This window comes from Ovis canadensis, chromosome 9 (assembly GCF_042477335.2).
Source record: "Ovis canadensis isolate MfBH-ARS-UI-01 breed Bighorn chromosome 9, ARS-UI_OviCan_v2, whole genome shotgun sequence".
In the NCBI taxonomy this organism is placed as follows: Eukaryota; Metazoa; Chordata; class Mammalia; order Artiodactyla; family Bovidae; genus Ovis; species Ovis canadensis.
In genome coordinates this window covers 23,583,004-23,605,216 of record NC_091253.1, presented here as the reverse complement: position 1 = coordinate 23,605,216, position 22,213 = coordinate 23,583,004, and the positions used below count along the sequence as shown (strand labels likewise).

Here is a 22,213-nt window from a genome sequence, read left to right as displayed (position 1 = left end):
ATAATCATGATGGTGTGATCCAGAGCCAGACATCCTGGAATGTGAAGTCAAGTGGGCCTTAGGAGGCTTCACTACGAACAAAGCTAGTGGAGGTGATGGAATTCCAGTTGAGCTGTTTCAAATCCTGAAAGATGATGCTGTGAAAGTGCTGCACTCAACATGCCAGCAAATTTGGACAACTCAGCAGTGGCCACAGGACTGGAAAAGGTCAGTTTTCATTCCAATCCCAAAGAAAGGTAATGCCAAAGAATGCTCAAGTGAGTGAGTTAAAGTTTCTCAGTCGTTCCGACTCTTTGCAACCCCAACTATACAGTCCATGGAATTCTGCAGGCCAGAATACTGGAGTGGGTTGCCTTTTCCTTCTCCAAAGAATGCTCAAACTACTGCACAATTGCACTCATCTCACACCCTAGTAATGTTCAAAATTCTCCAAGCCAGGCTTCAACAATATGTGAACCATGAACTTCCAGATGTTCAAGCTGGTTTCAGAAAATGTAGAGGAACTGGAGATCAGATTGCTAACATCCGCTGAATCATTGAAAAAGCAAGAGAGTTCCAGAAAAACATCTACTTCTGCTTTATTGACTATGCCAAAGCCTTTGACTGTGTGGAGCACAACAAACTGTGGAAAAGTCTGAAAGAGATGGGAATACCAGACTACCTGACCTGCCTCTTGAGAAATCCGTATGCAGGTCAGGAAGCAACAGTTAGAACTGGACATGGAACAACAGACTGGTTCCAAATAGGAAAAGCAGTACGTCAAGGCTGTCTGTTGACACCCTGCTTGTTTAACTTATATGGAGGACATCATGAGAAACGCTGGGCTGGAGGAAGCACAAGCTGGAATCAAGATTGCTGGGAGAAATATCAATAACCTCAGATATGCAGATAACACTGCCCTTATGGCAGAAAGTGAAGAACTAAAGAGCCTCTTGATGAAAGTCAAAGAGGACAGTGAAAAAGTTGGCTTAAAGCTCAACAGTTACTCAAAGTAAGATCATAGCATCCGGTCCCATCTCTTCATGGCAAATAGATGGGGAAGCAGTGACAGACTTTATTTCAGTGGCAGACTTTATTTTTTTGGACTCCAAAATCACTGCAGATGGTGACTGCAGCCTTGAAATTAAAAGACACTTAGTCCTTGGAAGAAGTTATGACCGAACTAGACAGGATATTAAAAAGCAGAGACATTACTTTGCCAACAAAGGTCCATTTAATCAAAGCTATGGTTTTTCCAGTAGTCATGTATGGATGTGAGAGTTGGACTACAAAGAAAGCTGAGCGCCGAACTGATGCTTTTGAACTGTGGTGTTGGAGAAGACTCCTGGGAGTCCCTTGGACTGCAAGGAGATCCAACCAGTCTATCCTAAAGGAAATCAGTCCTGAATATTCATCTGAAGCTGAAATTCCAATACTTTGGCCACCTGATGCGATGGACTGACTCATCGGAAAAGACCCTAATGCTGGGAAAGATTGAAGGTGGTTGGAGAAGGGGATGACGGAGGATGAGATGGTTGGATGGCATCACCAACTCAATGGACATGAGTCTGAGTAAACTCTGGGAGTTGGTGATGGACAGGGAAGCAGGGATGCAGTCTGTTGACTTAAAAACAAAAAGAAAACATGTACAACTTAAGAGCTGTGAGTTAAGTTTTATTTGGATCAAAATGAGGACTGCAGCCCAGGAGGCAGCATCTCAGCTCTGAGAAACTGCTCCAAAGTGGCAGTGGGGGAAAGTCAATATATAAGGTTTTGGTGAAGGGGGAGTCCAATACCATGAAGCACTCATTTCACAAAAGGTTTTTTGTTAGTCATGAGGATCTGACTTCACCATGAAGGGAAATATTTAGTGCTTCTCTAGACGGGAGGAGATGCAAGGATTGAGATAATGGAATATGTTCATAAAAACATCCAACTATCTAAAGACCAGTCCCACCAGATTCCCTGGAGCACAGAGTGCCTCACTCCACCCTGAACTCCCTCAGGGGGTGTTGAGGTCTCTAGTTTTCAGAATCCAGAATGGTAGGTGGAGGTGGCAGGAGTAGTGGGCGCCTGTGAGAAGGGTTCTGGAGATGGGTGGGTGGAGGCAATGAGACCCCAAGGACCCTCCCTGGCCCCCTGCCCCTTGACCTCCCTAGACAGCAGGGCTTTGGGGCTAAGCCCCACCCACTCCCTCAAGGTCACTGGGAGGAGCCCCGAAGGCCAAAGGAGCCTTGGGCCTCCCAACACTCAAGCCTGAGTGCAATTCCCGAGTTCTCTCCCCACTGCTGTCTCTGGACCAGCAGCAGCGACTGTGGGCACCACACACAGCACAGTCCACACTGACGTCAGCCCCCAGCTGCCACCCTGCTCTCACACAGACACACACACACACGCGTGAACTCTGCTCCCCTCAACACACATACACAGCTCTGAGAGCCTCACTGGCATCCAGGACTCCTGGGTACAATCCTAAGCCTTCACCGGCCAGTCCCCACCCCACCTGTCTTCCTGCACCCCTCTCCTCCTTTTCCAGCAACCCCGCTCATTCCCGTCATCCTCTGTTCTTGCTGAGTCCATAAGCGCACCTCCTCACTGCCCCCTCGAAACACCACACTTTACCTTGTTGCCTTTAGAAGCCAGATACGAAGAACCACCACTAAGAAAATGTTACAGTGAAACTGGCTTGTCCCTCGTCCCAACGCCACAGCTGCTGAGACTAACCCACCTTGGCACCCAGAGCCTTGGTCTCTGGTTTACTGCTGTCTGCCTGAAGGGAACGGATGTGAACAGCATGGAACCGAGGTCCCGGAGCGGGCACAGGGAGCAGGGGGTGCTTCCCCACCAGGCTTTGGGCGAGGCCAGTCCAGGGGTTCTGAACTGTCCACTGGCTCTGCTCCTGGGTCAGGACTGCCCTTGGCAGCTGTCAGCTGGGACTCCAGTGAGCCCTGCGCGAGGACGGGTCCTGCTGCAAAGGCGTGAGCCTGCCCCAGCTGCCCGTCTCCAGGGCCAGGAGATGCTGGTGGGGCTGTGGCCAGACCACCAAGCCCAGGCAGCACAGCCTCCTGCTCTCAGACTGGGGGTGGCTGTGGCCGGCAGATTTAGTCACCCCTGCCTGCTTGTCAGACTGTGCCCACCAGGGAGGCCAATGCCTGCTCCCAGGGCTGAGAGGACAGACAGGGAAGGGCTGGAGGAGGAGGAGTGCCCTCAGCAGCAGAGAGATCAGAAAACAGCTTTATTAGGAAGAGGGGACTCCAGAAGCCATGAACAGACACAGACGGGTGGTCGTGGAAAGCAGGTGTCCGGGGAAGCAGGAACCATGGCGGAAGGCGGGCCTGGGGGGCCAGGGCTCAGGCATGCAGGAAGCGGTTGAAGGCATTGTAGGCCGACTCCAGGTCGAAGAGCATCTGGCGCACCTGGGAGTCATCCAGCTCGTCTGAGGCCGACATGCCACTCAGGGTCTGCAGCCTGCGGGGCACAGGGTGCAGTGCCTGTGTGTGTGTGGTGGTGGAGGGGGAGGGCTGTGGGGCTGGGGTGTGTGTGTGTAAGGCTATGGGGCTTGGAGGAGGGGCTCTGTCTGGGGGGGAGGGCTACAGTGCTTCTGTGTGTGTGCAGTGGTGGACAGGGAGGGCTATGGGGCTGCAGTGTGTGTGTGTGTGTTTGTATATGTGTGTTTGTATATGTATGTATGTGTGTGTGGAGGGAGGGCTATGGGGCTGCAGTGTGTGTGTGTGTGTTTGTATATATGTGTGTTTGTATATGTATGTATGTGTGTGTGGAGGGAGGGACTATGGGGCCAAAGCGTGCGTGCATGCGTGTGTGTGTGTAGCTATAGACCCAGGTGGTGTGTGCGCAGGGGAGGGGGCTGGGGCTAGGGGTTGGGGGTGGGTAGGGTTGGGGGCCCTGGCAAGCGACAGGCACTCACCACTGGCTGACTGTCTGGCGGCCCTCGAAGTCCGGGGGCAGGTGGCTCATGCGGTGCATGGTCTCCATCAGCTCCCGCAGGTCAGGCTGGATCTAAGGGAACAGCGCCCGCTGAGACCCGCCCCCGAGCCTGGCTCCTCAGAATGCCCCCCCTTCCCCCTGCCCAGGGCCGCACCTCATCCATGGCTCGGATCTCCAGGCGCAGCTTGTCCATCACCGTGATAAAGAGCTGGGAGCGAGTGTGTGCGCGTGTGATTTCCCGGACCCCCAGCTCAGAACCCCGACACCCTGGTTCCTCTGTAGAGAGGGGCCTGGGGCCGCCCCACCCCGCCCCTTGCTCGCCTTAGCTGGAGGGCCACACGGGCCTACCCCGGAACCCATTCCTGCAGCCAGAGGGCTACTGGGAGGGAATGCAGGACACGCCCCACGTAGGCCTGTGGCGGGGCGGGGCCTCGGAGCGGACCCCAAGCCACCGCCCCGGAGGACCCCCCGCCGGTTCGGCTCATGTGCACAGGGCCCACACCGAGACCACGTCGGCGATGCAGCGGTTCAGGTTGCCTTTGTCGTCCTTGATGGTGATGGGCCGGTCCTCCTTGATCCTCTCCATGGCCAGCGGGCAGTCCAGCTAAGGGAGGGATCATGGCTGGCCCTCACAGGGCAGCCCGGCCGCAGCCCCGGGCCCCTACACCTGCCCCTCGTCCCTCGGGGTGAAGGAGTCGCTCACTCACGCGAAACTTGCGGCAGAATTCATCAATGGAGCTGATTTCTGAGCCCTGGACCTGCCGGAAGGCCGCCTTATACTGGACCAGGAGTCGGGAGCAGGCTGCAGTGTACCTGGAGGAAGAGGCCAGGCTGCTGCCGGCTGTGCCAGGCCAGCGCCTCTGGGTCCCTTCTGTTTATCCTCTGCCCTTCCAGACATGGGGCAGCTCACATGGACAAGACGTGAAGGGCCAGAGACTGGCCATGGGGGCGGAGGCTTCCTCATGAAGCTTTGAAAGGTGCAGGGGGTGCGGTGGGGGTATTATGCCCAAAATATGGCTGCCACAGAGGAGCAGCCTGGACTTTGCAAGTTGGCCCTGCAGGTCCCAGCCAGGTCCCTGAGCCTGTTTCCTGGGCTGTGTTGGCTGTGCCCCTACACGGACAGCTCACAGTGCTGCTGCGGGGCGCAAACGCGCTAGACAAAGACCCCACATACCTCCGGGCTGCCAGGCCTGGCCAGTGGCTCCCCATGGACTGACTGCCCGAGCCCCCAGCTCCCCTTCAAAGTGTTCTCACCGATGAAGCCCCGGGGAGTGGAGTGGGGGCAGAACCCTGGAGAAAGCTGGGTGCAGTCACGCCCACGCGGGCATTGCCCCCGGACTGCCCACTCTCCCTCCCCACTGAGCACCTGGCCCCGGAGGCCAGAGCTGAGCTTCAGAGGGTGGGCCAGTGGTGCAGGGAGGCGGGCTCTCACTCGTTGGGGGTGACGCAGTCCTTGATGTACGCCTTCTCCAGGGCCTGCATCGTCTTCACCACTGCAAACAGCTCTGCCATGTTGTCGTACCTGAGGGGGCGCAGACTTTAGGTGCGGCTGCCCAGGCAGGAAGCTGAGGGCCTGAGCACACCTGCCAGCCCTGCCTTGGTGCCACTGAGGCGGAGCTCCTGGTCTGGCCACCTCCTCACCCTACCCCGAGCAGAGGCTTCTGGGGACCTGTTTCCCTGGGAAGACCCCCATGGTGGGGGAGGCAGGCAGCCTGGGGGCTGGACTCACTTCTCCCGCTCACGGGCGTTCTTATACAGCTTCACTTCCTGTCGGGAGACCGGGCGGAGGGTCAGCCAGCAGCACCAGTGAGGCTGCGGGGCCCCAGAGAGGACCACGCAGACGAGAACCACAGTTGACGTGGCCAGGAAGGTGCCCACCACTCACCTCATACAGCTCTGGCTTGTTTCCAGGGGCTGCGACAGAACAGGCAGAGTGGAAAGTCACCCCAGTGAGCCTGGCCACCACCCTGGCCCAGCCTCCCTCAGTCTCCAGGGGACCCGAGCAGAGGACAGGCGCCCCTCACTCTGCAGGGGACCCGAGCAGAGCACAGGCCTCTGGGTCCAGGGGCTGCATGCCAGGTCCAGGTGCTCCATTCCACCCCTGTTGCTCAGCTACTGCCCCACAGCTGAGCAACCACAACTTGCTTATGATGTGGTTGTGGGCACACAATGTCTGTCACATGCTTTGCAACCATCCCCCTGGCTTGGGGACTCCGGGATACTTGAGACACCCTGAAGTCCCGCCACACTACAGCTGTCATCTCTGCATCCAGCTGACCTCACTTGGAGGAGGTCTTTAGGCCCCTGGCTACCCCCTGGGACCTTGCTGTGTCGGACCTTATAGCCTGCCGGCAACCCCTGGCCTCTGCAGGTTGAAAGCCTCCACGCTCTGGGTCCCTGGGCCCAGCACGGGCCATACTCGCCTCCCATGCCAGGAGTGGCTGGGATCCCGTGAAACATCCTGCCAGCTCTGAGTCAGGTGACCGGGAGAGAGAGGAAGATGCTGCAGCCACTGGAGGAGTGACCTGGGGACCACTGGAGGAGTGACCTGGGGAAGAGAACACAAGACACAACCTCTTAAAAGACAATCCCGAGTATGTCTTCGCACAAGGATAAATTTGGAGAAGCAGACCAATGGGGGTTGGGGTGAACTTTCTGAATGAGGACAGTCCAGGGGATGACAGAGGTGCGGGTGGGGGGTGGGCTCGGGTATGTGTGTATGTCTGAGGGTGGTTTGCCAAAGGACGCACCACTCACAGGCCAAGATGAGTCTGGGCTTATCCTGGTGCAGCGAACTGGAGTCACTGGACAACTGGGGACAAGTCCGCGGGGACCCTGATGGTCAGTGAGCTGAGCAGACAGTGGAAGCAGGAGCCCTGCCCACTTGAGCTGATGCAGTGGCTGGGGCCAGGTTCAGACGTGCTTTGGAGACGGACCCACCAGGTGCAACGGAGAACTTAAAAATGGGTAAAAATTAAAAAGCACTCAAGAACGACATCCTTATTTTCGGACCAAAGGCACCATGACCATCAGATAAGCTAACACGGAGAAGGTAAACAAAGTAGGTGTGGAGAGCAGGTGGATGTACTACGGTTTGGACATGTGGGCTTTGAGAAGCTCCGCAGGCTTCAAGGACGCTGCAGAGGCGCCTGGAGGTCAGGGGAGAGGCTCGGACGGGCAGGCTCAGACTGTGGTACTGAGCGGGTGGGTGGCGCCCCACAGAAAATGGCCGAAGGTGAACCAAGGTAGCGAGAAGACAGCCCGTGCTGAGCTCCGGGACCCGGCGCGGAGGGAGTGCAGCGGGAAGACAAGGCTGTGAGTTCAGCAGGGTGCGGCGGGGGCGGGGCAGGGACACGGAGACCGCTCAGCAGCCGTGAGGCGGTGGGAGGGCCAGGAACAATCAGGGGCTCGGCTGTGGCCCTACAGCGGGACCCCACGCAGCCACGAAAGGGGAGGCCCGCGGCCACACGCTGAGTATCGTCACCCTGCTCGAGCAGGGCGCCGAGCTCCCAGATAAAGCCCAGCGAGCGCCGGGCGCGCAGGCCCGGGAGACGGCCTCAGAGCCCCGGACGGACCCAGGAGACCCGGGGGCCCGGGACACAGAACTCCGAGAGGGGACCGAGGAGCAGGGACGCAGAGGACCCTACGCGGCGTGGCGAAGACCGTGGGTTTCGGTCCGACCGCCTTTTCCACCCGTCCCTGGCCCGGAGTACCTGGACCGCCTCGCAGGTCCCAGCGACGGCGCGAGGGCGGGGCGCGCCTGACGTCTGCTCCCGCGCCTGCGCACCAGGCCCCTCCGCCTGCGCCTGCGCGCCGACTACGCCCCGCCCCTGAGGACTGAGGCTGAGTGAGTCTGTCCTTGGGAGGGAGGGAAGGTAGGTGCGGATAGGTGGCTTTGCGTTCCCCTGGAGGGCCTCTAAGCGGCCAGCTCTGCCCTTGAAACCGCCCCACAGGGTTAACAGAAACTGGTAACAGAAACCTTAGAGCTTGTCTTACCGCTTAAGAACCCCGCGGTAAACAAGGCCCTACTGTATAGCGTGGGGAATTATATTCAGTTTCTTGTAATAACCTATAATGGAAAAGAATCTGAAAAATAACGTGCGTACACACATATAAAAAACTGAAGTAACACTGCAAGTTAACTGTGTGAAGGTTTGCTGCCCTTCGGACTGTACAGCCCATGGAAGTTTCTGGGCCAGAATACTGGAGTGGGTAGCCCTTCCCTCAGACCCTCCATTTGTAACCTGTCTTCACGGATCGAGCTTGCTTTAATTGTTGATACAAAAGCTTGCTTGTACGACGCCCTGCTCCGGGGTCCAGCGAATGACCTCTTGCCTTCAGAGCTCCACCCCATCAAGTGCTACCATTTTTAACGTGTCCCATGAAGAAGTAATTCAGATGTGCCTCTGCAGAACAGATGATCTCACCTCTTCCCTGCCTCCAAGGTTCTCTCCCCACACCTAAAATCATCCTGCTTTTTGCGGGGGGCACTGAGGCTTGTGGGATCTTAGTTCCCCTACCAGGGATCGAACCTAGGCCATTGGCAGTGAAAGTGCAGAGTCCTAATCACTGGACCACTAGGGAATTTCCCCAACCTGCTTCTTTATACTGTAATGTTGCAAGCCCCTCGTCTTTCAGGAAGCAAATATGAGACTTGTCCTCCTATCACCTCACTTGGCTGCCTTGTGAATAAATCCTTCCTCTGCTGCAAACCTTGTTGTCTCTGGGTTTTGCTTGCTGTTTCCTGGGCAGACGAACCTGCTCCAGTAACATCCTCAATTCCTGTGGGCTCTAAGCTTTACAACCCTGCCTTCCACCTCCCGCTTGCCTTCCAAGGAGCAGCAGCAGAGAGGGGTGGAAGCAGCAGTGGCTTCTTTATTAGAGGCCTGGGGAGGGCACACCATGGGGCTGGCCAATTAGAGGTGCCTGAAGAAGAGCTTGGGGCCCTGGTCCAGGGTGCACACTCTGGGGCCCAGCTGGCTGGGCAACAGCTGGTGCAGGGCATCCCGGTCCTCAGCGGAGAGACGTCTGGTGCACAGCTGCAGCTCCTGCAGCTGCGCCACAACCTTGTCCCAGAGGTCCAGGCCCAGGGGGCCCTGGACAGCACAGCCTGCAGAGGGGAGGCAGAAGTCAGCCTTGGGGAGCTGCTCCTGGCAGGATGCAACAGGAGGAGCCCGGCGGGAGCCCGTGGGGTTGCCTCGGGTCTCATAGGACATTTTTCTTTACCAGCGTTGCCCTAGGGACGATATGCACTTCCCCTGAGGCCCCGACAGCTGCAGTGAGGGGCATGAGCAAAGCCCAGAAGAGGCCAGATCATTCTCAGGGATAGAGGGTGCTCTCCCAGAGGCTGCCCAGGACCGCAGACCCCTCCCACAGCCAGTGGTCAGGCAGGAGGGAGGTCAGCTATAGCAGACAGTGTGTTCACATCTGTGCCTCTGACAGTGTCTGATGATGTCTCTGTCTGTAAGATGGACCTAGCATGGCTTCTTGGGAGTCTCAGGACACTGAACTGCCAATGCTCAATCCTCAGAGACCACAAAGTACCCAGCAGGGGGAGTGGTGAGAGCCTGCAGGTGCTGGGAAGCCAGATGTGTGGGTAGCGGCCCAACACCTGAGTGAGGGGTAGGTCGCCTACCAGCCTGCCTTCAGGAGGCTCTTCCTGGAGGAACCAGCCTGGCCCTGTGGGGCAGGGGGCGAGCAGCAGGAGGAACCCAGGGGTGTTCCTGTGCACCACACCCACTCCCAGCCCTGGTTCTCCTGGAGGGCTAAGTCTGGTCTGCCCTGCCCCCAGCCCCAGCAGGATGCCCCAGTTCACCCAATACACCTCCCTGGGGTTGTTCTCAAGACGGGGTCCTGCAACAGGTGTGGCCACTGAACCACCTGTCAGGCCACAGGCCTAGATGGTACGGTCAGGGCACCCTGGCCAGAAGCAGGAGGGTCCCTCAGAGGCAGGTATTGCCACTCTAGGCTGACCTGCCCTCCCTCCCTCTGGACAATAGGAATGAAAAAGTCCCTGTGGCAGTGGGTCCCCCAGCCACGGTCTTGAGGGTCGGGCTGACCAGGCTGGAGGCAGAGGCCTACGCGCCTCCCACCCAGTGGTTTAGGGGGGTGAGGGTTGCACCTGCCTCTGGGCATGCTGGGCACTGTCCTCCACTTGAGCACCCAGGGGCCCCAGCTCCACCCTGCAGCCTAGCTAGTGGCAGGACGGCCCCTTAAGAGGAGGCACCTGGGCCTCAGGCAGGTCCCCGAGCATGGGCTGTGTCACCAGTTGCAGTTGGGCAGCTGCGGCCGCCACACCCAGAGCTCACCTGACAGGCCCAGGAAGCTGAGGCCTTGGGGCCGTTTTTGGAGGGTAGACAGGAGCTCCTCCAGGCCAGCACTGCTGACCTCAGGGTTGGCAGACAGGTCCAGCGAGACCAGTGAGGGGCAGAGAGGGAGACATCTGAGACAGGGTGGAAACACGGGGGTCAGTTTCCGTCATGAGGGGAAGCTGCCCCAGGTGACACCAGACACTCCTGAGAGCCACTGAAGCTTGAGGCCACGGAGCAGTGGCCCTGGCATGGGCCGTGGCACACAGGTGACAGGAGAGGACCCAGCAGAGGGATGTGAGAGCCCAAGGGAGGCAGATTGTGAGGCCCCAGCCTCCCCAGGCGCCCAGCTATGAGACCAGACTACAGGACAGTGGCGGCGTTACCTGCTCAGAGCTCTCACGTCTTTGTCGCCCAGGTGGTTTGCCGACATGCTCAGGTGCTCCAGGACACAGCCTTCCTATACAACGGAGGGGGACACCTGCCCTCCCTGCGTCCCAGTAGAGGCCCTGCACCCAGGGCGCCAGACACCGCCCCCATCCCTTGAGAATGATGGGAGTGAAGCCTGCCTGACCCCCGAAGCCAGAGGGGGCAGCGTCCCCCCCAAGTCTGCAGGTCAGAAGGAAATGCTTCTACCCAGAGGAGTGGGTCATACTTGGCACACCACGACGTGATCTCAGGAGACCTGCGCCACCCAGGTGCCTTTCCTGCTGGCCAGGACCTCGGAACCCGAGGCAAGCGGGTCCATAGAAAGCGTTCCCCACTCCTGTTCTGCTCCCCCACCCCCAGTCCTGGGGGTCAAGGTGCCTCTGGCTTAGTGCCCCCTTGAATGCGTACCTGGCTCAGGTAGCGAACCACGGGCTCCATGAGGCCTAGGTCGCTCTTGCCGGTGGCCACAGAGCCCAGCTCCAGGCGCAGGAGACTGTGGGCCGGCAGGCTCCCCAGGACCTGGCCCAGGGCAGTGGGGCCCAGGCCGTTGTAGGACAGGGACAGTGTCTTCAGGCACTTGGTGTCTATATGAAGGCCAGAACCTCCATCAGGCTCCTTCCTGCCCCCAGGCCTTGGCCCAGAGCCTTCGTGACCCTCGGGAGGCTGTCACTGTCTCCGAGGTTCTGTGCACTGGGAAATTCTCTATGCACTGGGGTCTCCGGCCCAGGGTCTCACGCTGGGGAAGGGGCAGCACCAGACTCCTGAGCTCAGTTTCTTCCCACCACTTCTGGGTACCCGACCTGTCCCTACTCATGACAGGGTGGCCCCAAGACTGGGACACCCACGCATGGTGGGGCAGGAGTGGGTGGGGGCACTCCATCTACCACCCAAGTCCCAGCCCCTCCTCCCCTCTGCTACGCTCCCAGCTCTGAGCCCCACTTCCTAGCTCAGGCCTCCGTGGAAAACCTCCTGGAGGATGCCCAGTTTCCTGCCTCTCGGTGCTGGGACTGCAGGTAGAATTGTCCCCCTCAAACAGAATGCTCAGAGCTGGGGAGCAACAGGGATGGGCCTGCAGTGTAGCTGGGACTGGGTCTGGGTCCTGGGGAGCTGCCCAGGCCAGGCAAGCCACCCCTATGTCCACCCACATGCTCCCGAGAGCCGAGCTGGTGCCCTGGTTTGAGGCTCTCTGAATCCCTGGGGCCGGGGAGTGGATGCGCCGGTAGCTCACCTTGGAAGGCGCTGCCCAGGGTCGCCTGATGGCTCAGGAAGAAGCTGGGGCCAAAGCCACAGGCCTGGAGGTGCAGGGTGCAAAGCACAGGGCAGGCCCGCAGGACAGAGGCCAGGGCCTGGCCACAGCCATCCCCAAGGGGGTTCATGCTCAAGTCCAGCTCTTCCAAGTTCTGTGGGAGACACGGCCCCCAGAGGGTCTGGTGTTTGCCACCTGGATCTGGGCGCCAGCCAGTGCTCTCAACCGCACCTCCCCAGCAGGGATGGGCTAGATGTGGACACTCAGATGCTGCTGTTCCCCATACCTCTTACCTGCAAGGTGGTCTGCCCCAGGAGGCCCGCAGCAAGCTGGCGCAGGCCATCAGGGCCCAGGTGGTTAGAGGACAGGTCGAGGAGGGTCAGGCCGGGCACGGTGTCTAGGGTGGCCAGCAGCTCAGCAACACACCCATCCCCCAGCCGGTTCCCGGCCAGGCGAAGCTCCCGGAGTGCCGAGTGCAGCTTCAGGGCCCGCAGCAGCGGTGTGAGTTGGGCCTGGCACAGTGCCAGGGAGCAGGCACTGAATGTGGGGGCTGAGCCCTGGTGCTCCACGGCCTGCAGCACCTGCTGGTGCTCCCCTGGGGAGGGACGTGGTGTCACCAGGACAGGTTCTACCTGTCCTGCCCTGGGAGTCGGCCGTGGCCAGTCAGGCGGCACCCTGCCCCTCACTCCAGCATGAGCTCCAGGGCAGCTCCCGGGGCCCCGAGGCATGCTGCAGAGCCAGGGTGGGCGATGCTGACCCACCTCCAGATGGAGCCACCTCCTGCCCCCACTACCTACACGCTAGGGGGCCGCTAGGTAGGGGAGACAACCCTGAGGCTAGGTGTGGGGGTGGGGGACCCTGGTCAATGCCTGGGGTCCTGGGACTGAAGGCCGTGGGCCTGGTCTAGTTCTCTGCCCAGGCCTCTGCAGGGCTGCCTGGACCCTTACCTTGCTCCAGGGTCTGGCAGGCCCGGCGGTAGCGGTCCTTCAGCGGGGGGAGGTCCCATGAAGTCACCTCAGCCAACACCTGGTGAGCAACAGCGGTGAGCGGCCCCGACCCCAGTCCTGGAGGACGCCCCCAGCTCAGGGACCTGGCTCTGGCCGCTCACCTCCTCGTTGCTCTGCAGCACGTCGGGGATGGGGTCCTGAGGAGCCAGCAGCGCCCCCTCTTTTTGCAGGGAGAGCCGAGGCAGCAGCCCGGAGGCCTGGTAGTGACGCTGGGCAGCCTGCTCAGCCAGCCAGGCCACGGAGTGGGCCTCCCTGTGTGGGCACGAGCGCGGGCTGAGTACAGGCCCCAGCCAGGTTCCTGCCCTGCCATCTGGGAGTGTGGAACTCCTCCCTCTCCTGCCTGCCTGCAACATGCACACCGGGGCACCTCCGGGCCACTCCTAGGGATCCCAGGGCCTGCTGGACCATTCGGGGCCTTCCTGAGCCTCTGCTTGCTGGCACCTCCCCACTAGCAGTCCCCCAGGGGCGAGGGATAGGGCCAGGCGGGCTCTCATCACGTCTCATCTCGACAAGGGCCCTTTACTGCGCCTGGACACCAGCCCCAGCACAGAGCTGGGCGCCGGGAGGAGACACCTTACCTGTGTGGAACGGGAATGAGGAAGAGGTTGTCCTGAACTCGAACTCGGACTCGGATGGGAGGGGGCAGGACCTGACCCTAGGGGTGGGGGCAGGGAAGAAGGGGCTGAAGCCAGGAGAGACAGGCCCCTGCCCATCCTCTCCCGCAGCTTGGGTGGCACTCTGCCCCAGGCATGAGCACCCACCAGGAGCTGGCCTGCTGTGGGGTTTTCTCCAGCAGGTGCCACGGCCCTGGGGATGTCGGGGCTCCGTGTGAGCTCTGTGGCCGGGCTGTTGGCTCTGTCTGCTCTGGCTGGTGTGCTCCGGCTCTCGAGATAGGGAAGCCGGCTCTGCCGGGCCTGGGCCCGGGGCCTGCGTGCTGTGTCGCTGCCTGGGCCGGAGGCACAGTGTCTGCCGCCATCCCCACCGCTCTGGGGGCGGGCTGGGCGGCGGCCCCGGTGACCGGAGCTCATCAGGAAGTCCTCCTCCAGCCAGTCCCCGGCCAAGCACTCCTCCTTAGGAATGAGTGCCGCTTGGGGGATGGGGGTCTCGCTGGGCCCTCGCAGTGGACTGGGGCCCAGGCGGCAGGTCTGGGCACTGCCCACTCCATGCATGGCCACCCGGTAGGCTGCCCAGCTGGCACTCGTTGTGGCTGCCTCCCTATCGCTGGCAGGCCTGGGCATCGGGGCCTTGGTCTGCAGTGTTGGGCCGGCGTGCCGGGGCCTCTTCTGGGTGGGATGGGATGGGCCGGCGTTGTCCTCGCCCTCTGAGCTGCTACTGCTGGCCACTTTATGCCTGCTCCTCCGAGGTCTGGCCACAGGGGACACTGCCAGCCCCTGGGACACCCTGGTGCTGGCTTCACAGACCTCTGGGGTTCCTGGGCAAGGACTTGAGGGAGGAGAGGTCTCAGGGTCAAACAGATGGTTACTTGGGAGAGTCTGTGGAGCCTGGGAGCTGTGGGGAGCTGCAGAGAGAGTAATCTCTTGTGAGACAGTGCCTGGCACATGACCGCCACACTGGGCCCAAGACTCTCAGGCTGAGGAGTGGAATCCCCAGGGGCAGAGGAGGCCCTGCTTATTACCTCGACCCAAGGAGGCCGCCTGGAGTAGCCTCCCCATGGCAGCTGCCTTCTCCTGCGTCTCACTGTCCAGATCCTTGCCGTACAGCTTCACCCACTGCCGCAGCGTCTCCAGTGGGCTGTGGCCCTGGGGGTACCAGTTGGGCAGGGCTGGTGGCAGTAGCTCCACCTACTGCTGACCACACCCACCTGGCCTGCGTCCACTCACCTTTCTGGTGCGGAGGGTGACAGATGCTCCTCGCTCGATGAGCAGCTCAGCCACCTCAAAGTGGCCACAGTTGAGGGCGTCATGCAGGGGCGTGATGCCGTCACAGCCCTGGCCACCTGGGTCATCCACCGGAGCCCCGTGGTCCAGCAGGAAACGGACGATGTCTGCGGACAGGTGCGTGAGCTGGCTCCCAGGCCCTCTCTCGGGAAGGACACATTCCCTCTCCCCATCACAGGCCAGAAACCCTGTCCCATGCTCACCCAGATGCCCGTAGTTGCAGGCCTCGTGCAGAGGTGTCCAGCCACAGTAGTCCCGAGGGTTTAGGGGATGGCCCTGTGACCAAGAATGGGAAGAAGCCTGGCCTCGAGTACCCCCACCAGCCTAGCCTTTCCCTGGCACTGAAGCCTGCAAAGAGCACCACAGGCGCACCCCTCAGCCTGGCCTGGTCCAGATCACAGCAGAAAGAGATGCTCACCACCAGAAGGCACAGGGTGCCCAGTTCTGGCTCTGGCCCTCAAGCCTTGCGCTGTTCCCTGGGGAAACGGCCTAGCCTGCGGGGGCGGTGCCTACCTGCCTCACCAGGTCCTGGGTGCGGCCCAGCCTGCAGGAGGTGCCTACTGGCCTCATAAGGTCCTGGGCGCAGCCCAGCCTGCAGGGGGGTGCCTACCTGCCTCACAAGGTCTTGAACGCGGCCCAGCCGCCCCTCGATGCAGGCTCGGTGCAGCAGCGTCTCTCCCACGTCGTTTCGCCGGCTCCACTGTGGGCACAGCCCAGGGTGGGGGCAGAAGCGTGAGGGGCTGGATGGCACCAGTGTCCACAGAAGGGCGTTGCCACTGTCCTCAGCCCGCAGTCCTCACCTTGTTCACCCTCTGCCGGCCCAGGCAGCCTCGTAGCTCCTCATCCTCCTCCAGCGGTGGGGACGCATCGGCTTCGTCCTCTGTAGCAGAGCCAAGCCCACCGCCCCATGTGAACCGGTCCCTGCTCCGAGGCCTCCCGAGCTGAGACTGCCCTGTGGGTCAGTCTCCCCCAGCCCCAGACCTCTGCTGTTTCTTTCCCGGGTCCTGCCCTTGCTGAGAGCAGCTGACGTGGGGCGCAGGTGTCCTCCACTGCGAGACACCCGCACGCGCCCGCCCAGCCCCACTGTCTCTGGGGTGCCCGTCCTCCCGGCACCTGCTTCTCCACCGTGGGTTCCTCTCACCCAACTGCCTAGTGGACGGCGTCCCTCTTCCACCTGCCGGGTGCCCAGCTGTTCCCTCCTCAGGAGTCAGAAGCCCGTGAGCTGGCCCCAGCCACCCCAAGCAGGCGCCAGGGAGCCAGCCTCACCACTCTCGGAAAGCTCCAGCTCTGTGGCCTCCAGAGCATCGTCGTCCTCCTCGTCCTCCCCATCCCTCTCATCCTCGTCTCCAGCCGCCTGCAGTTCCTGCAGCCTGGTTTCGGTGCCGGGGGCCTCCTGGGGCTGCAGCCTCAGCTGTACCACATGGAGGTGCCGTAAGATCTGCCTCTGAGGAGAGGGGGCACCCAGCTCAGGGCCGTGGGAGAGACAGAGCCGCGGACAGTCGGGCTCCGGGGATGCTGTGTGCGGGATCCCAGCGTGGGCAGGCGGGCACTCCCCACCTGCAGCTGGGGCTGCCCAGCCAGCTGGGCGCAGCCAAGAGCCTTCTGGAAGCACAGTGCCAGCACCTCGTAGGTGTCACCAGCCTCCTCACGGGACAGTGCAATGTTCAACCAGGTCTTGGCCTCCTGGAGAAGCACAAAGTTGACGGCTGTGGCCCCTGCTCCCAAACACGAGATGGCGGGTGGCCACCCTGGGGGTGCAAGCCTCCCCCAGCCATGCCCACTCCCGAGGGTGGCGGTCCTGCGATGGAGCCTTGGGCAGGACGGGGCCGTGACTGCTCACCTCCAGGGGGTTGCCCTCCTGCAGCCTCAGTTCCGCTTCGTAGTGGTGCACAGCCTGGCGGTGGTCCTTCATGTCCCCCAGAGTGGCAGCCAGGGACACGTGGATGACGGCCAGCTCGGGCCCTGGCCTGTTGAGCAGCTCCGCAAAGTGCAGCTGGGGGGACAGCCACCATGAGGCCAGGGCTGTGCTACCCCCTGCAGCCCCTGTCATCCACCACGCCCGCTTGGCACACACCTGCTTCTGGTAGGCTGCAGCGGCCTTGGGAAAGTCACCTGCCTTGGAGAACAGGTCCCCTAGCTGCTCACAGATGCCCATGGCAACCTCCGGGTCACTCTCCTCAGACTCTTCTAGTCGCTGCTGCAGCTGGACCACTGCCAGCACTGCCAGAAAGAGCCTTATGCAGGGATGGCCGGGCCAGGCCTGACCCAGCTCCAGCACCCACCAGACCCAGCCCCTGCTCACCCCCAATAAGGGGGTGGTAGGAGGGGCTACCTCGTGGGGTCTCAGCAAGAGAACCAACTAAGGTCAGCACAGGGTAGGGACTGGCCTGTGGCAGGGACACAGGCAGGGACCCTGGTGACCATTACTTATCAATGGAGTACACCGGCTCCACTTACAGTCCCACTCAGCCATGCTCCTGCCGTTAAGCAGGGCATCTTTTGTCTTGGGTCTGCCAGTGAAGACGTTGGCTTATGAGCAGATACCAGCCTCCTGACCACCCAGCATGCCTCCTACACTTCTTGCTGAATGGAAGCTCGGAGAACAGTGAGACCCCTCCTAACAGGAAGTGGCAGGGATGGGCCCCTCCCGACAGTGCCCCCTCCCCAAGGACGCATGCCCTGGCCTCCTCTGCTGAAGGAAGGAGCCCTCCCTACCCTGTCTTGGGTGGTCGAGCCCCGGGGTCCCCTCCTAGGCTCACCATACTTCAGGGTCCGGCAGACTGAAGCTTTCTGCAAAGGCTTCTGAGAACCGAGCCGATAGGCCTTCTTCAAGGCTCTCTTGGCAGCCAGGAAATCCCCGAGGTCTAGGAGGACCTAGGGGGCAAAGGAAGGTAAGCCCGCAGGCCCCCGAAGGTCCAAGCCCACCTGAGGGCAGAGCCCAGGGCACCTGTGAGAGCAGCAGGCAGCACTCGCTCTCCAGGAAGCCCTGCTTCAGGACACGTGCGCACTCCCGCGCCGCTTCCAGACAGCGCATGGCCTGTGAGTGCTGCCCTCGCCGCCAGTGGATGGCCCCCAGGTTGTAGCGGGCTCGAAACAGGTCTTCATACAGGTGGTTCTGCCTGTGGGGGGATGGGGCTGTCGGTGCCTGGGGCTCCTGCACAGGGACAGCAGAGCAGGCACCCACTGATCCCACCGAGGGCTCCGGCCCCACAAAGTCAAGCCAAGCCTCTGCTCCCAGGAGACTGATGCGGCGCAGGGGTGAGCCAGCTGGCTGCCCTCGCCCTGGCCACTTCCTCCAGGGGCAGGAACCCAGATCCCCCTGGGGCCTGGTGGGGCCTTACTCGGCCAGGAAGATGCTCTTCTTGAAGTAGGCACTGCACAGGGCCACCTGCTGCAGGCTCTCACAGGTGAGGCCCAGGTTGAGGTAGACTCGAGTCCTCATCTCACTCAGCTCTCGCTTGGGCAGTGAACCTGGAAGACGCCCCTGCAGACACTCAGTGCCCCACCCCCATTCGGGGTCTGCAGCCTCTCCCTGTACGTGCCAGGGGTTCTGCTCCAGATAGTGAAGGGAATAGAGCAAAGGCAGCCAGATCCAAGGTTAGGAATCAGGAGGAGCATGGGCTTTACAGGGCCGCAAAGTGAGGGGAGGGGTGGGGGGGCTTCTGAGGGCCAGTCTCAGACTCACAAAGGAAGGAAACCTAGACAGGGGACCCGCTACATGGGCAGGGAGGCTGTAGCCTCTTCTCCCTGCAGAGTACAGGAAGCCAAAGTGGGGGAGGGCCAGGCCTAAGGACAGTCACCCTGCAGCTTCTCATCCAGGATAGCCAAGCTTTTCTCGAAGGCATCCTGTGCCTGCTGCAAGGCGTCCTGGGACTGGTGGTGGTCATAGATGTCCAGGTGGGTGCGGCCAATGGTGGCCCAGGCCCTCTGCTGCTCAACGTGGTTGGAGAGGGCACATGCCAGCTCCAGGTAGCGGTGCTGGTGCTGTGGGGACAGAAGAATGGCCACTGTGAGCCAATCCCCACTGCAAGCAAGCCCCACATGTCCCCCAAGCCCCCAGGTGCAGGCCGAAGCCAGGCTGCACACACATTGTTTCCTCTATGCCAAGCACTCCTGCGGGGACAGTGGCACCACATGCTAACCAGCCAGTCACGCCAGGAGAGACTGCCTGGGAGTCATTGGTGATGTGGGAACACAGAAGCCAGGGCAGTTCTGTGTGGATAAAGGGTCTGAAATCACTCCCAGCCAGCCCCCGGTGATTTCAACTCCAAGAACATGTTCATCAGTGGTTTCTGGAGCCACGCTCCCAGGAGAGGCTGTGGTGCATGCATCCAAGGACCAGGTGACCACTGCTGGTGCAGGGCTCTCTGAAGCTGAAGCCGCATCGCACCATGTCCCCCTTTTCCCTCCAGCCAGAGGCCTGGACTACAGAGACCCAGCAGGCTCTGCCCCCAGGAGATGCGAACCACGGAGAGTTGACTGTGGCCAGCGTTGGGGAGGGCCGGTCTCCGCCCACCTGCAGGGCAGCCGAGTAGTCCTCCATCTCCGCCAGCCGCTCTCCGATCTTGCGGTGGGCCACGGCGCAGCCCAGGGGGTCGTCGGCGGTCTCCAGGAGCTGCAGCTCTTGCTGGTGCTCTCGCAGTGCCTCCGCATAGCAGCCTAGGTGGGCGGGACAGGCTTCAGTTAGACTGGGCAGTGGGCCAGGGGCAGCAAGGCCAGTGAGATGGAGGCCGGCCGGTACTCAGGAAGCCCCCACCCCCGGTCCTCCCGGTCCCAGGGCCCTACGGCCCCTACTCCACCCCACGCACCATGGCTGGCCAGGAGCTCCCCTAGCTGGTGGCAGACGGAGGCCTCCTCCCGCAGCTGGCCGCTCCTCTGGGCCTTAGCTTTGGCCTTGCTCAGCTCTGCAGAGAGAGGGACGAGGCCTGAGAGCTGAGCCTCTCCGTCCGGGAGGGCCAGGGCAGTCTCCAGCCCCCGCGCTCGTGCGCTTTTCTTTGAACTCACGGCGAAGCTCGCGTTCCAGGTTCATCCTGCACTCGTCGCGCCCCGGGTTCCGGACTTCCCGCGCTCTCTGCTGGCGCGGCGGCCCCGCCCTCCCTGGCCCCGCGCGCAGGCCCCGTCCTGCTGCGGAGCATCCCGGGAGGTGTAGTCCAGGCGCCCAAAGCATCCTGGGAGTTGTAGTAGGGCTGCGCTAGTGAGCGCTGAAGGCGCCTTCAGCACCCCAGTCTTCCGCGCGCGGGGCCCGGGCCCCGCCCGACGATCGCAGCCGCCCTTAGGGTGAGGTCTCCCAGGCTCCCGCCGCTTGCTGCTGCTGTTCTGGACACCCGCGCGACCTGGCCTGAGGAACGCACTGCTCTCGCAGGGGAGGAGAGGAAGGCCTCGGGGACCACGGGCACTTGAGGCCTCGGATCTGTGTCCCTGCAGAACCTGCATCAGCCGCGAACGCGCCGGAGTCCTCACACGCGGGGACTCCGACCCCCAGTGCTGCCGGCGGGAGGGGGGTTTGAGTTCCAAAATGAACTGAACTCAGTGTGCTCGACGGTTGTATTCCTGGAAAACTCAGCGTGCGCTCGTTAAAACTGCAAAACCGTCGTGTGCTGAGAGGTAAAGGGGTCAGGATCCGAGCCTGGAGCGCTGTGGCCTCAGAGCCCGGAGATCCAGGGCGTGGGGAGCCCTGGCGACCTCTAAGTGCTCGTCCTGTACCCCACGCCTGGAGAACCAAACACCTGCTAGGCCGTGTGGCTCTCTGTCCCCGCTGCCACTGCGGGTCCCTGGACCCTAGGTGTCAGGGCTGGCGCCCCAAAGGCCCTAGAGGAGGTCTGGAAGGACTGGGAGGCAAATGTAATAAAATGGGGCTTCCCTGAGACCGTAAAGAATCTGCCTGTAATGCAGGAGAACTGAGTTTGATCCCTGGGTCAGGAAGATCCCCTGGAGAAGAGCATGCCTATCCATTCCAGTATTCTTGCCTGGAGAATTCCATAGACAGAGGAGCCTGGCTGGCTAGTCCATGGGGTCGCAAAGAATCAGAAATAGAATCAGACCCAATGGGGTAAAAGTCTCAGCCAGTGGATGGGCAGCAAGTCCTGCTGGGGAGGGAGCTGTATGGAGGGTGGCTGGTCCACAGGTCCAGGGAAGGTTGCCCAGGGCCAGTGGGTGGCTGCAGGGGTGGGGTGAGGCTGAGCTTGAGGAGCTGCAGGAGGGCCTACTCTCAGCCTCCTTGAAGGGTGTGTTGCTCTCCCTTGCCCCCCATCGTCCCTAACATAGATCCCAGGGACAGGAAACCAAGGTGGCTGCTTGGCAGGCAGGCTGTGAGGTTCCAGGGGCACAGTGAGATGCAGGGTGGGGATGGGGGAGTTAAGCCGTGGGAACAGACTGTCCCAGCTGAACAGGGAGGGTGTCTCCCAAAACCCCAACACCTCTGTGCCTCCAGCCCTCCAGCACCAGCATCCACGGGGCAGCTCAGGTTCTGGCCCTGTTCTCACTTTAGAGAGCACTCAGCTTCTCTAGCCTTGGCCTTCCCCACCGGTCAGGCAGGGATGCGCATCCAAGGCACTGCCAGCAAGAGCTGGGGGCCTGGGGTGGGGAGACTGCAGGTTGGGGCCAGCCTTAGCCCCTGGCTGGGAGGCCCATCCGTGAGGCTGTCTTGTAAAGAAATACAAACAAAACTTGGCTTGAAACTTTTTAAAAACTATAGATAGAGACAGAAAGTATCCAAAGAGATTACAGACCACAAAAGCAACATAGTATGTTGTAAAAATACCTCTTGACTCCTCTTTTTAAAAAATTATTTATTATTTTTGTAAATGTCTTACTTTGGGCTGAGAAATGTAGTGTTTAAAATGAAGTGGGGTGAGAGGGGGAAGTGGGGCTCGACCTGTGCCCCCAGGCCTGCCCCTACATGTGCCGAGGTTGCACCCCCACCTTCACCAGCTCAGGATGCTAAGATGGACCGGGATCCTGGAGACAGACCGCTGGGGCCTTCTCCTTTCTAACAACATGACTTGGACACCCTCTAGTAAACCAGTGACTCCTGGTGAGATGCCACAGCAGGTTCATGGCACCAGTCTCCATCGGTGGCCAAGAACACACTAGTGTCCCAGGGTGCCCGGTTCCATAGGCTGTAAGGCTCAGCTGCTGAGGTGACTGTCACAGGGTGGGGCTGTGGGATAGATTAGTAGTCTTGGGCACCCCTAGACACCCACACCCCTACCGGGGGGTGCTGGGCACCAGCCCCACCCCACCCCTACCCCCCAGTGTTGGCTCGCAGGCCAGTGGAGCTCCTGGGCTGTGCTCCTCCGTGCGCAGCTGACCTGGGGCGGCAAAGTGCCGTTCCTCCCAGCCTTCCACACACACACACAACATGGCTGGCCCGGCCCTGGTTTCACCCCCCCAGTTACACAT

General features: G+C 61.1%; 2 protein-coding genes across 17 annotated transcripts; both read right to left on the bottom strand.

Annotated features, from left to right (window-relative positions):
• Positions 1-3,195: 3,195 nt before the first annotated feature.
• On the bottom strand, positions 3,196-7,778 carry VPS28 (VPS28 subunit of ESCRT-I). 15 transcript variants are annotated; one of them, XM_069599793.1, is made up of 11 exons: positions 7,638-7,778; positions 6,682-6,880; positions 6,348-6,472; positions 5,810-5,838; positions 5,654-5,691; positions 5,357-5,446; positions 4,632-4,737; positions 4,427-4,528; positions 4,079-4,132; positions 3,905-3,996; positions 3,196-3,447 (listed from the first exon to the last, which is right to left on the bottom strand). In XM_069599793.1, the coding sequence occupies exons 3-11, from the start codon at positions 6,382-6,384 to the stop codon at positions 3,330-3,332; spliced, it is 666 nt and encodes a 221-aa protein (XP_069455894.1). In that variant the 5' UTR covers positions 6,385-6,472; positions 6,682-6,880; positions 7,638-7,778; the 3' UTR covers positions 3,196-3,329. The 15 variants fall into 15 exon arrangements, with proteins under 15 accessions (XP_069455894.1, XP_069455897.1, XP_069455895.1 ...); XM_069599796.1 differs by having other exon boundaries at positions 6,348-6,449; positions 7,638-7,760; XM_069599794.1 differs by having other exon boundaries at positions 6,675-6,880; positions 7,638-7,750.
• Positions 7,779-8,779: 1,001 nt separating this feature from the next.
• TONSL (tonsoku like, DNA repair protein) lies at positions 8,780-19,897 on the bottom strand. Of its 2 annotated transcripts, none has more exons than XR_011258939.1 (26): positions 19,817-19,897; positions 19,621-19,716; positions 19,329-19,471; positions 18,613-18,796; positions 18,154-18,283; positions 17,760-17,931; positions 17,572-17,686; positions 16,887-17,032; positions 16,653-16,805; positions 16,370-16,495; positions 16,079-16,256; positions 15,613-15,692; positions 15,423-15,512; positions 15,016-15,088; positions 14,756-14,919; positions 14,551-14,674; positions 13,676-14,433; positions 13,493-13,569; positions 13,016-13,166; positions 12,855-12,933; positions 12,201-12,502; positions 11,890-12,061; positions 11,070-11,397; positions 10,619-10,692; positions 10,233-10,366; positions 8,780-9,034 (listed from the first exon to the last, which is right to left on the bottom strand). XR_011258939.1 is itself a non-coding variant. In XM_069599573.1 (26 exons), exons 1-26 carry the CDS (start codon positions 19,839-19,841, stop codon positions 8,841-8,843), a joined length of 4,116 nt encoding a protein of 1,371 aa, XP_069455674.1. In that variant the 5' UTR covers positions 19,842-19,897; the 3' UTR covers positions 8,780-8,840. The 2 variants fall into 2 exon arrangements, 1 of the variants encoding a protein (XP_069455674.1); XM_069599573.1 differs by having other exon boundaries at positions 11,070-11,245.
• Between the last annotated feature and the right edge of the window lie 2,316 nt (positions 19,898-22,213).